Genomic DNA, 14,109 nt, shown 5'->3' on the forward strand with positions numbered 1-14,109 from the left:
TTAAAATTTTCAAAAATAATTAAATTCTTGTAAAAAATTAACAGGAATTCAATTATTTTGAAAAATTTTAATAAAATTCTTGGCATAAATTAAAAATAACAAAATTCTTATCAAATCTTCAATTACTTTCAGAAATTTTAATAAAATTTTTTCGCAAGAATTTAAATATTTTCGTAAAATAATAAAAATCTTTGCAGAGATTCAATTACTTTTCAAAAGTCTTAATAAAATTGTTCGCAAGAATTCAATTATTTTCAAAAATATCAGAATTTTAGCAGAAATTCAAACATTTTTAAAAAGTTTTGACAAAACTTTTTTTTGTAGAAATTCAATTATTTTTAAGACAATTTCAAAAAAGTGTCTCAATAAAATTCAATTATTTTTAAAATTTTAATGAAATTCTTCGAAAGAATTCAATTATTATAATCTAATATTTTAACTGAAATCTATTTTCAAAATCAATGTTTATGAGAAAATTCTACCAGAATTCAATTATTTAAATACAAAAATAAATAATTTATTGAATAATTGAATGTTTCTTGGAATTCAATTCCTATTAAAAACTTTATCAACAAATTTTTAAATAATTAAATTCTTTGGACGAATTTTAATAAAATTTTTAAGAATTTTTTCGAGGAATTCGATTAAAATTCTATTGGAAATAATTGAATTCCTAAAAAGAATTTTATTATTTACGAAAATAATTGAATCCCGGTAAAAATTTTATTAAATATGAAAATAGTTGAATGATTTTTATTATTTTTTGAAAATAATTCAAAGTTTTTGTAGAATTTTATTAAATTTTTTTTAAATAATTTAAATTCTTTTGGCAAATTTTTATGAAAATAGTAGATATTGAACAATATTTAATTTTTGCGAAGAATATTATTACTTTTGAAAATAATTGAAATTCTGCAATGGATTTTATTAAAATGTTTGAAAATAATTGAATTTTATTAAAATTTTTGAAAATAATTGAATTTTGTCGAAGAATTTTGCTATTTATTTATAAAGATAATTGAAATGTTGACAATGTTTTTTTAGATTTTTTTGAAAATAATTGAATTTCGGAGAAGAATTTTAATATTTCTAAATATAATTGAAATTTTGACGAGAATTTAAAAAAATTTTTGAATATAATTGAATTTTTGCGAAGAATTTTATTACTTTTGAAAATAATTGAATTTCTGCAATCATTTCTAAATTTTTCAAAATTTCCAAAATTATATCGTACAATTTACGAATTTTTCATCCTTTTTGAATGAAATTACGGACTTTACGGACCTTTTTTCAAAAAAACGGACTTTTACGGAATTGAAACAAAGTTAGTGACTTTTTCAGGATTTACGGACCTACTTCGAGCTCTGTATTTGTGAAATTTTGTACGTGTGATGCGCATTTAATTGTTTTTTTATATTATCAATATTTTCTACTAAGAATGTATTATAAATTTGTATGTTTGTGTGAGTGTGTGCGTGGGATGTGCTACAATAGCGATGAATTATACATTTTTTGTATATTATATATTAATATTGTAATATATTAATATTATAATATTATTATAATATAATATCGAAGTCTCGTGTAGTGACAAATTATATACACTTTGCTTTCGATAAAATAGAAAACTGTCTTTTTTATTATTAAATCACCTTAATTACAATAAGTACTTAAGATTAAAAAAAAGAATAATAATAATAAAAAAAAAATAAGAATAGAAAATTATTTTCGAGGAATAATTATCGCCAGTGATTGAAAAAGCGTATTGAAAATGTTTGTTTTTTCGCTTAAGCGTTTTAAAGTGTTCGTGTATTTTTTTTTGTGCCTGTAAAAGATCTGTGCGAAGAGTTGGGAATTTTTTAAAATATTTTTCTTTTCTTTTAAAAAAAGGCCATTGTTTACATAACTTCATCAGAGAATATGTGATAGTTTTGGGGGTTGTATGCATATTGATCGGACGGACAGAGGAAAAATTCGATGAAATTCAAAACTGGACCTCTACTAAAAGGATTCCAATATCTTCCTTTCTTGTCCCTTAAATATGGATAGCGTTTATAATTGAACATTTCATTCGTTGTTAAATTCATGCAGGCATGAAGGACCTGAAAAAGAAATTGAAAATTTAATCACAAAATCCATAGAAAGTTGAGGCAATTTTTTTTCTTTTCCTTTTTTTTTTTTGCTTACCAAAGTACAAGTTAAAATCCAACCGAGACCACAAAAAACGAGGGCTTCTATTAGGCCTAGAATGTAGAGCAAATGTATTCCCTCGATTGCCATACAGTAGCAGGCAAAGTAAACTGTGAATGAGCAATTAATCGCCACGCTCATCACGAAGAAAAAGAACCAAATTCTGAAAATTTAATTCTATATTATTCTTTGTATATTCGGAAATTAGAATATTTTTTGTTTTTCCGTTTCATCAAATCCGGTAAGTTTTCTCTTTAATTAAGGTTTCGAATTTTGAAATTAATCAAATTCTAATTTATCTTTGAAGATTATAAAAATAACAGAAAGTAATTAAGCAAAAATTGTTTTTAATTAAAAATTATAATTTAGATTGTAAATTTAATTTAACATTCAACAGCAAAAAAATAATCACTTATAAATTATTTTAGAAGAAATAATGTTTATTAAACTGCGTTTTAATTGTTTTTGAAAAATTTTATTATAAAAATTTTTTTTAAACAATTTAATTCTATCAAGAAAATTTATTAAAATTCATATTCTATTGAAAATAATTGACTTTTTGTGATGTATTTAATTATAAATTATAATAAATAATTGATTTATAGACATAATTGAATTTTTCGAATTTACTTAATTCTTTTTTTTCAACTACAAAATAAATAGCTTAGCAAAAAATTTGTTTATTTTTTTGAAAATACTAAATAATGAAACAGTAAATTTGTTATTAATTCAATTTTAAAATTCTTTGATTCTAATATTTCAGTTTATGTAAACTTACCTATTTCTCAATCCAATGCAATTATAAATAAATGGACAATGATGATCGAAATAAGTGACGCAACGATTGCAAATTCGGCAGTGCTTGGCTCTAAGTGGTCTAAAGCATCGGCAACTATGGCAAAGTTTTGATAGAATAACATTTCTCTTCTTCCATTTGTCGAAATATGGAATCTAGAAAGATTTTTTAAAATTTTTATTAGTATTTTTAATATTAGTATTTAAATTTTTGTTTCTTCGTCTAAATTGTATTAATTAGATTTTTTGTAATTTTTTCTGTAATTTTTTTCTGTAATTTTTTTTTTGTAATGATAAATTGTGAAAAATAAATTTACTTGTCTTATCACTCTGTAGTAGGCGTCACTATTTTGTGGCACGTATCCAGGATCTTTTCTATTAGCAATAATCCAGGATATCCACATAACGACATTCCAATAAGTAAAGCAGTAATGACTTCCTCGGAGTACGTTCCACGTGAGGGGAATGCATTTAAAGAAATACATGGGATAGCCCCAAAATATAACGGAACCCATAAATAAAAGTAGAGGTCCTTTACTGTTACCCGCACCGCCAAACAGCAATGCCCTTTAAAAAAAACAAGACAATACAATTATTAATTTCACACTTTCATTGGCGAACAAAATTAAAACAACTACTTTGAATATAGTGTTCGAAGCTTCATGGGATTTTGTCGATGTTTCTCTTCTTTTATATAGTAGCAACATCTAAAAAATAATGTCGAACTCCAGTGTTCGAATCCAATATGCAGAATCGAGTCACAGGCTTCGATAATAATAATTCTTGAAGCTTCGAATTTGAATTTTTAATAATTTTTATACAAAATAGTCAAGTCATCCCTTTTGATGTTTTGACCATATTAAATTGGAGACGCTTGAGTTGTCCTCAATTCTGCATCAATATTTATTTCTTCCTTTCATCAAAAAATCCATTTTTTTGGAAAAAAATAAACGGATCTAGATTTTGAAAATAGTGATTTTCTAATTTTATATTTCGAAAAATTAGTATTTTCGGTAATTGAAAATTTTCAGGAAGCAGTATTTAAATAAGGCAAGGATTTTGCTATAGATGAGAGAGAAGTCTGCGGGAATTAGTGGAAAATTTTCAAGAAGACTGAAAGCTGGGATTTGATGAAATTTTACCTTCCAAAAAGAGAACGAAAAGAATTCAGGCTTTGTACTCGATAATTAATTTTCAAAAGACAGCAAAAACTAACTCTTAGACTTGAAAAAAGTAATAAAAAAGTAGTTATCAAAAAATTAAACTTGACTCAATTTCTAAATTGAACTACTTTTGAAAAAAGAAAAATTATTTTTTTAAATAACTATTTATTTTTCCACAGGAATTAAAATATTTTAAATGATTTCAATGTAAAGCCTTTTCGAAATTTAACTATTTCTAAATATTACAACTTCATCAAAAATTCAATCATTGCTTAAATGAATAATTAATTTTAATTTTTAATTTCATTAAAATTTTAGAAAATAATTAAATTCCGTCGAAAAATATTATTAATTATGAAAAAATAATTCCATTCCCATAAAAAAAAATCAATATTTTGAATTTCTGCGAAGAATTTTATTAAATTACTATAAAATAATTAAATGTTTGGAAAAAATTTTATTATTTACGGGAATAATTAAATTCTTTCAAGGAATTTTATTAAAACTTAAGAAAAAAAATTAAATACTATTAAGAAATTTTATTATTTATGAAATTAATTTAATTCTTTTAAGAGTTTTATTAAATTTTTTGAAAATATAATTGAATATTTTCCAAGAATTTTATTAATTATGGAAATGATTGAATTCTTTCTAGAAATTCTAATAAAATAATTGAAATTTTTTTAAGAATTTTATTATTTATGAAAAAAATTGAATTTTTTTTTAAATGTATAAAATAATGAAATTCTTTTGAGAATTTTATTAAAATTTTTGAAAATAATTGTATTCTTGCGTAGAATTTTATTATTTATGGAAAAATTGAATATTTTTCTGAAATTTTATTGGAATTTTACTAAAATAATTGAAATCTTGCGAAAAATGTTATTATTTATGAAACTATTGGAATTCTTTTTGAATTTAATATTTATGTAAATAATTGAATTCTTTTAAGAATTTTTATTATTTATGAAAGTAATTGAATTATTTCCAGGGATTTTATAATAATTTTTGAAAATAATCTAATACATTCGGAGAATTTCAATATTTATGAAGAAATTGAATTTTTCTCAGAAATTGTGTTAAAATTCTTTACAAAATAATTGAAATTCTGAGAAAAAGTTTATTATTTATGAAAATAATTGAATTCCTGAGAAAAATTTTATAATATAGGGAAAAAATGAAATTATTTTAAAAATAAATTCCATGAAAACTATTTTCAAAATACTTAAATTTTTGTGAAGAATATTATTATTTATGGAAATAATTGAAATACTCAGAAGAATTTTATTATTTGTGGAAATAATTGAATTTCTGTGTTACGAAAAATTTCATAAAAATATTTGGAAATTATTAAATTCTTTCCAACACTTTTAAATAGATTGTTAATAATAATTGCTTTTTTCGAGGAATTAATTTAAAATTCTTTTAAAAATAATTGAAATCCAACGATGAGTTTTATTATTTATGCAAATAATTAAATGTTTGCAAAGAATCTTATAAATTTTTTTTTTTCAATTATTCAATTCATTTGGGAAACTTTTTATTAAAATAGTAAGTATTGAAAGAAATTGAATTTCGAAAATGTTTAAAAATAATTGAATCGTTTGAAACAATTTTATTAACAAATGTTGAATTGTTTCTATAAATTTGATTAAAATTTTCGAAAATAACTTTTTTTCAATTATTAAAAAAAAAAAATGCTTTTAGTATCAAAAGACTGAAAGAAAGTATCTAAATAGTAGCAAATATTAAATAGTATTTTTTAAGTGGATGAGTACGAAGCCTGAGAATTTTTAAATAAAGGTAGAAATTATATTGAAGACAATTGGAGGCTTTTGAATATCGCCAATATGTATATTAGAGACAATTGAGGCGCCTACGAGAGAAAATGAAACTTAAAAAAAAGTTAAACTAAAAAGAAATCTTTTTAATTTTCAAGGCTCCAAGTATAAAAATCTATAAAATCCCAAAAATTCTCAGACCTTTTTGGCACTGTTAAAAAGCCTCGAACACTCCCTGGAGTTCGTAAGCTTCAGTCTTCAAGTTTCGAATATGGTTCTTCCACAAAGTTCCATCGGCTACGAAGCTTCAGAGCCCTGAAGCTTTTACTTTTGGTGAGAGCACCGATCCTTGCAATTTGAAGGCTAGAATTTTAACCAAAGCTCCGAATTTCCAGAATTTCAAAGCTTCATATATTGTTTTTTATATAATAAAAATAATATTGAAAAAAATACTTTTTTTTTGAATTTACATTAGAAAGAAAATATTTTTTTTTTAATACCAACCAGAGTTCATTAATTGGTGGTATCCATCTGGCGCGTCTTCTTTGTTCGGCTTGGAGTATTTGCACAATTTCCGTGTGATTATGACTCTTGGCCAGTTGCAATGGTGTTTTTCCATTTTTATCGCGTGGCTCCAATTCAATTTTACTTTTTTCGCAGAGAATTTTCACGCAATTTACATTGCCCGAGAGGCATGCCAAATGAACGGGTGTTGAACCAAAATGATCGGGTTTCTCGAGATCGACGCCACTGTACATGAGGAGTTTGATTATTTCCGGATGACCCTTGTAGGCCGCCCAATGTAAGGCGGTGTCGCCGTTTATGTCCATCAGGTAGCCCGATGCATCACAACCCAAGAGATATGCTGCCGTTGCATATTTTCCAAACATGCACGCCGTCATCAGTGGAGTTAGACCTTTGAAGTCTGCTGTATTTACCGCCACACCAGCCTGTTCAAAAAATTAAAATTTATGCAAATTACAAAAATTTCTTATCTTCAAATATCATGACCAATAATAAAATACTTCGCAGAAATTCAATTTTTTACATAATAAATAATAAAATTCTTCCAACATATTCCATTATTTTCAATAATTTCAATAAAATTCTTTTCAGAAATTTAATTATTTGTAAAAAAATAAATAAAATTCTGCTCAATAATACAATTATTTAAAAAATAATTTTAATAGAATTTCTGAAAAAATTCAATTTTTCCCATAAATATTGAAATTCTTCGAAAATATTCAATTATTTTAAATATAATTTTAAGAGAATTTATTTAAAAAATTCAATTTTTCCCAAAAATAATAAAATTCTACGAAAATATTCAATTATTTCCATAAATAAAATTCTTCGTTGCAATTCAATTATTTTCACAAATAATAAACTTCTTCTTAGAATTTCAATTATTTCTAACAAATAAATAAACTTTTATGCAAAGAATTAAATTATTTTTAAAAGAATTTTAATAAGAATTTTAATAAGAATTTTAATTTCTAAAAAAAATTCAATTTTTCCATAAATAATGAAATTCTTTGAAAATTTTCAACTATTTTTAATAATTTTAATAAAATTCTTCTCAGCAATACAATTATTTGCAAGAATAATAAAATTCTCTGAAATAATACAAATTTTTTGAAAAGAATTTTAATAGAATTTCTGAAAAAATTCAATTTTTCCATAAATAATGAAATTCTTCGACGAAAATATTCAATTATTTTCAAAAATTATTATATAATTTCTTGTAATAATTCTATTATTTTCATAAATCATAAAATTCCGTGGAAAAATTCAATTATTTACATAAATAATAAACAAATTTAAGGGAATTCAATTACTTTAGAAAATAATATAATTCTTTGCAAGGATGCAATTATTTTATCAATTTTAAAAAAATTGCTATATATAGAATTCAATTATTTAAAAAAATAATTATTAAAAATCTTCTTCGGTATTCAATTGTTACTATAAATAATAAAATTCAAAAAGAATTGAATTAGTTTTATAAATAATAAAATTTTTCACAAGATTTCAATTATTCTATTAAAATTCTAATAGAAAAAGATTTAATTTTTCCATAAATAATAAAATTTTACTCAAGAATGCAATTATTTTGAAAAATTTTAATAAAATTCTCAAAAGAATTCAATTACTTTCATAAATGATAAAATTCTTTGCAAGAATTTAATTATTTTAAAAAAAAATTTTGAATATAATTTATTAAAAAATTTAATTTTTCTAAAAATAATAAAATTCTTCTCAAAAAATCAATTTTTTAAATAGAATATCTGAAAAAATTAAATGGTTTCATAAATAATCAAATTCTTCTCAATAATTCAATTATTTTCATAAATAATAAAATTCTTCGCAAGATTTCAATTATTTTCAACAGAATTAAAATAGAATTTTTAAAAAAAGATTCAGTTATTTCCATAAAAAATAAAATTCTACACAAGAATTCTATTATTTTCATAAATAATAAAATTCTTCGCAAGATTTCAATTATTTTCAACAGAATTAAAATAGAATTTTTAAAAAAAGATTCAGTTATTTCCATAAAAAATAAAATTCTACACAAGAATTCTATTATTTTCATAAATAATAAAATTCTTCGCAAGATTTCAATTATTTTCAACAGAATTAAAATAGAATTTTTAAAAAAAGATTCAGTTATTTCCATAAAAAATAAAATTCTACACAAGAATTCTATTATATTGGAAAAGAATTGTAGTAGAATTTAAAAAAAAAAAATTGAATTTTTCCAAAAATATTAAAAATTAAATTAAATTATATTAAATTCAAAAATTTTAATAAAATTTTCCCAATTCAATTTCTTGGAAAAGTCTTTTTAAAATTTATGAAAAAATTCAATTTTTCTATAAATAATAAATTTTTTTTGAAAATATTCAATTATTTCTATAAACAGTAGAATTCTTTTTAGGAATTAAATTTATTCTGTAAATAATTAAATTCTTCTGAGGAACTCAGTTATTTTGGTAAAAATAATAAAATTCTTCTCAGGAATATAGATTATTATTAAGTTAAAGAAGCTAGTTTACCTTCAGAAGCAGTTGAACAATAGCACTGTGACCCTTGCGACATGCCCAGTGAATTGGCTTTGGTCCTTGCGTCCCAAGACATGACAAGTCAACTGGACCATTTTTCTCAATAATGTATCTCATCACCTATACAGACAAAAAATAGAGTAATAATTTTCCTTTTTTTTTTGTTTTTGTTCATAAAGATATGAATTTTAAAAATACAAACTTCAACATTTCCATCCAAAGCCGCCCAATGAGCCGGTGTATATCCCCATTCGTCTCTTGCGCTGAGAATTCCTGATCCATTCTTATCCACCAATTCTTCAACAGTTTGCAGTTCACTAAAAGAGATTTAAAAATTTCACATTATAATTTAATTCTTTTACCTAATAAATAAAATTTTATTTTCTTTATTTAATTTAAGAAACATATATATCTATTAGAAATTAGAAATTAATATTCGTAATAATTAGAAGTGAGTAAATTATACAGAAATAAGTAAATATTATTTAAATAAAAGAAATAAATAATTTTCAAACTAATTGATTCAAATTGGAGAAATTAAAATTTTTGTCCAGTGAACAATTTTTTTTAGAATCTTTTTTAGAAAATTTACCCAGCTCGCAGAAGTTCAAAGAGTAGTTTTGCTTCATCAGACGGTGTTTGACCGGGAGTTGCCTCATCAGCATAAATATTATCATCAGGACCATTTCTCCTTCGACTTCGTGAATTTTTCGATTGATCTTGATTGTTCAGTGCTGCTGATGTTATTAAATTGTTCGGCAAATTCCCGACCATGTCGGGATCGGGACTTAATTCCCATACAGATCTTGCTGATCCCGGCCCTGTTACAGGGCTTATGGGATAAACCTACAAAAAAAATTCAGTCTTGATTAAAAAGAACTTTTTATTATTTACTATATTAATATTTTTCTATATTTGCTTTTTTTTAAAAATTTTTTTTATTTTCATTAAATTATTATATTTTTTTTCAAATTAATTCTAATCATTTTATAACAGAAAAAGAAGAAGAAAAATAAATAAAATTAAGAAAATAATTTAGTTATTCGTTAACAATTAATTTTTTCATACAAGTGGGAAATATTTAAAAAATTATTTTTTTAATACAATGAGAATAATATAATAATTTTAAAAAACCTTGCTCAGCGTCGAGAGCTCCGTGTTGCTGGGATCCACTTCAATGGATTTGAATTTGATTTTTTTAACTGAAATCTTGAATGTTTGGGAATTTACTGAATGGGAAATAATTTTGGCCTCAATTTTTTTTTTCAATAATAAGAGTAAAATAATACTGTGGCACTTGGAATTAGTAAACAGACTAGTTTGACATTTCAATTGGTACCTGCATCAGGCCTAGATTTTCTGTTAAGCATTTGCGCATTCAAATCAATAATATAACGCGCACACTTGCTCAATAGCCCTGCGCAAAAATTTTCCTACTTTTATATATACACACATATATATATAATAAATTTATAATTATTATAATTTACTCCACAATTTTTTATTTATTCCTCTTTTATTATTAATATTTAAAGAAATAATTTTTTTTTTTTGTAAATTTTTAAATTCGTATTTTATTTTCAAAAGATAAAGTACAATTTTTTTTCCAGTAGTTTTAGATTCAAACTTTAAAAAAAATTTATTTATTAAGTAATAATTATCTAATATTCAATTATTTTTATAAATAATATAATTCTACACAAAAATTCAATTATTTGTATGAATAATAAAATTCTCCTCAGGAATTCAATTATTTACACAAATAAAAAAATTCTTCTCAGAAATTCAATTATTTCCATAAATAATAAAATTCTACGCAAAAAATCAATTATAACGACAAGAATTTTAATAGAATTTATAAAAAAAATTTAATTTTTCCATAAATAATAGAATTATTAGAAAATATTAAATTGTCTTCAAAAATTTTAATAAAATTCTCAAAAGAATTTAATTATTTTTATAATTAAAAAAATTCCACATAAGAATTAAATTATTTCATCAATTTTAATAAAATTCCTTGAAAGAATTCAATTATTTTTGTAAATAATAAAATTCTTCGTAAGAATTCAATTATTTTGTCAATTTAAAAAAAAAATTGCTGGAAAGAATTAAATTATTACTATATAAATAATAAAATTCAAAAAGAATTCAATTACTTTCATAAATAATAAAATTTTTCACAAGATTTAAATTATTTTAATAAAATTCTAATGGAATTTATGAAAAAGATTCCATTTTAACATAAACAATAAAATTCTTCTCAATAATTCAATTATTTTAAAAGACTTTAAATAAAATTTCTTGAAAGAATTATAATTATTTTATACATTTCGAAAAAATTCAATTTTTTCCATAAATAATAAAATTCTTCGAAAATTGTTAATTTAATTTGAAAATTTCAATAAAATTCTCAAAAGAATTAAATTATTTTCTTGAATAATAAAATTCTACGCAAGAAACCAATTATTAAAACAAATTATAAAATTTTTCACACGAATTCAATTGTTTTGAAAATAATTTTATTTCAAAAAAATTCAATTTCTTCCATAAATAATAAAATAATTTTACTTAAAATAAAATTCTAATTCTTCCATAAATAATAAAAGTTTTCAAAACTTTTAATAAAATTCTCAAAACAATTCAATTATTTTTATAAAGAATAAAATTCATTGAAAGAATTCAATTATAAAATTCTTTGAAAATTTTCAATTATTTTAAATAATTTAAATAAAATTTATCTCAAGAATTCAATTATTTGCCAGAAAAAAATAAAATTCTACGCATTAAATAATAAAATTCATCGAAAATATCCAATTATTTTCAATTCAATTCTTGCCAGGAATTCAATTATTTTCATAAATAATAAAATTCTTCGGAAGATTTCAATTATTTCCATAAAAGATAAACTTTTTCGCAAGAATTGAATTATTTTCAAAAGAATGTAAATAGAATTTATTTTAAAAAATTCAATTTTTCCAAAAGGAATAAAATTCTTCCCAAAAATTCAAATATTTAAAAAAAAAATTTTCTACAATTTCTGAAAAAATTCAATTGTTGCATAAATAATAAAATTTATCTCAAGTTTTAAATTATTTTGAATGGAATTCTAATAGAATATTTGAAAAAAATCAATTTTTCCATAAATAATCGAATTTTACTCAAGAATCCAATTATTTTGAAAAATTCTAATAAAATTTTCAAAACAATTAAATTATTTTCATAAATAATAAAATTCTTCTCAGGAATTCAATTATTTCCATAAATAATAAATTTCTTCAGAGGAATTCCATTCTTTCTATAAATAATAAAATTCTTCGCTGAAATTCAATTATTTTGGAAATAATTTTAATAGAATTTAACAAAAAAAAAAAATTCAATTTTTTCTATAAATTATAAAATTTTTCGGAAGAATTCAATTATTTTGAAAGGAATTTTAATAGAATTACTTAAAAAAATTCAATTTTTTCAATAACTTATAAAATTTTGTGGAAGAATTAAATTACAATTTTAGATTTAAAATTAGCAAAATTTTACAAAAATTACAAATAGTAATAGAAATTAAATTTTAATAAAAAATTTATCAAAAATGTTAGATTAGTTATTATTTATTTAGTTATAAACATATTAAAACTATTATTAATAATCGTAATTATAATTTCGAAATCTATTCAATGATAAAAGAATATATTAAAAATATTCCATTTTCACTTATTTTTTAAACATTCTCGAATAATAAAGATAATATTTATTCAGATCCGATTGTCCGTACTGAAAATAAAAAAATATTTAAGTTAAAGTTATTCTTAATAATATATAATTATTTTAATTGTCGAAAAATAATTAAATAAAACTTACAAATTTGTTTTGAGAAGAAGTCAACTCTGTGTAATCGTCTTGATTGTAAAATGATGAATCGCTTTCAGAGGAAGAACTTGAAGATGCTGATGAAGAAGAATGTGAAGAATGTTTAGATTTTTTCTTCAAGAGACAATGCAAGTGATGAGAAGAGGGTTTATAAATTTCATCATTGTTCGATGTTGGTATACATTTGCAGTAATCGTGTGTTATGGAAAATATCATTTTTTCAGATGATTCGCATTTTTTAGTTGAATCCTCGACATCACAATAGACACCGTGATTTTTCGAGTAAAATAAAACTTTGTCGCTGCAACAATGTTCTGAAACAATTTTTTAACAATAAATTAAAATAAATATTAAAATATTCGTTCAAAAACATTTTTTATTTCAATTTAACTAAATTTAATGAATTAATTTATTTAAATTTACTTTTTAATAAATTTAACATTAAATTTATTTAAACTTATAAATTTACTTTTTAATAAATTTAACATTAAATTTATTTAAAATTAAATTTACTTTTTGAATAATTTAATTAATTAAATTAAATTAAATTAAATATTAAACAGGAATAAAGAATTTTTATTTTCTCACCCTTCGATAAAATATTTACTATCAATGTTGAAAGTAGAATAAAAATTAGACACCCTGAGAGTTTCATTTTCAAAGAAACAAAAATATAATTTTGATTCAAAATTTAATGCTCACTTTTCTTTTTTGATAGAAAATTAAGTTTTTACACGAGGACGATGTCAATTTATACAAAAATTTATCAATTAGTTCCATTCGATTAAAAAAAATTCTTAGTAAAAGAAAGAAATCGCAAAAATGAAACAATAAAAGAAGATTGTTCCTCAGGAACAATTATAATAAAATAAAATAAAAAAATTGTGTTATAAAGAAAGAAAAATTGTTCGAAATAAATATAAAAAAATTATCATTCAAACGTGAGCAAAGTGTATAAAGAGACGATTTTACCAGGAAAGGAATTTTTTTTAAATTCAATTTCTAGAAAATGAAGAAGACAATGAGAAAAAGAATTATTTAGAGAACAAAGGAAAGAGAAACAGAGAAAACAAAGAAATTCATAACTGAGAAATATTAGAAACAATTTAATTATTAAACCAATAAATAATAAATTAAATTATTGATTTAAAGTATTAAAAAAATTAACTTATAAAAACTTTAAAGTATTAAAAAAATTAACTTTATAAAAAATTTAGACTATTAAAAAAATTAATTTATAAAAACTTTAAA

At 21.5% G+C, this 14,109-nt stretch overlaps 2 protein-coding genes across 2 annotated transcripts; both read right to left on the reverse strand.

Moving 5' to 3' along the window:
* Positions 1-1,187: 1,187 nt before the first annotated feature.
* LOC122506118 (probable protein S-acyltransferase 23) lies at positions 1,188-10,466 on the reverse strand. The gene is made up of 9 exons (XM_043618114.1): positions 10,129-10,466; positions 9,587-9,840; positions 9,197-9,311; positions 8,989-9,114; positions 6,434-6,879; positions 3,303-3,552; positions 2,969-3,141; positions 2,188-2,353; positions 1,188-2,102 (listed from the first exon to the last, which is right to left on the reverse strand). The coding sequence occupies exons 2-9, from the start codon at positions 9,766-9,768 to the stop codon at positions 1,899-1,901; spliced, it is 1,662 nt and encodes a 553-aa protein (XP_043474049.1). The 5' UTR covers positions 9,769-9,840; positions 10,129-10,466; the 3' UTR covers positions 1,188-1,898.
* A 2,125-nt stretch (positions 10,467-12,591) lies between these two features.
* LOC122506120 lies at positions 12,592-13,565 on the reverse strand. The gene is made up of 3 exons (XM_043618116.1): positions 13,447-13,565; positions 12,850-13,172; positions 12,592-12,762 (listed from the first exon to the last, which is right to left on the reverse strand). Exons 1-3 carry the CDS (start codon positions 13,511-13,513, stop codon positions 12,703-12,705), a joined length of 450 nt encoding a protein of 149 aa, XP_043474051.1. The 5' UTR covers positions 13,514-13,565; the 3' UTR covers positions 12,592-12,702.
* Between the last annotated feature and the right edge of the window lie 544 nt (positions 13,566-14,109).

Source organism: Leptopilina heterotoma, unplaced genomic scaffold, assembly GCF_015476425.1.
Source record: "Leptopilina heterotoma isolate Lh14 unplaced genomic scaffold, ASM1547642v1 Lhet_397, whole genome shotgun sequence".
NCBI lineage: Eukaryota > Metazoa > Arthropoda > Insecta > Hymenoptera > Figitidae > Leptopilina > Leptopilina heterotoma.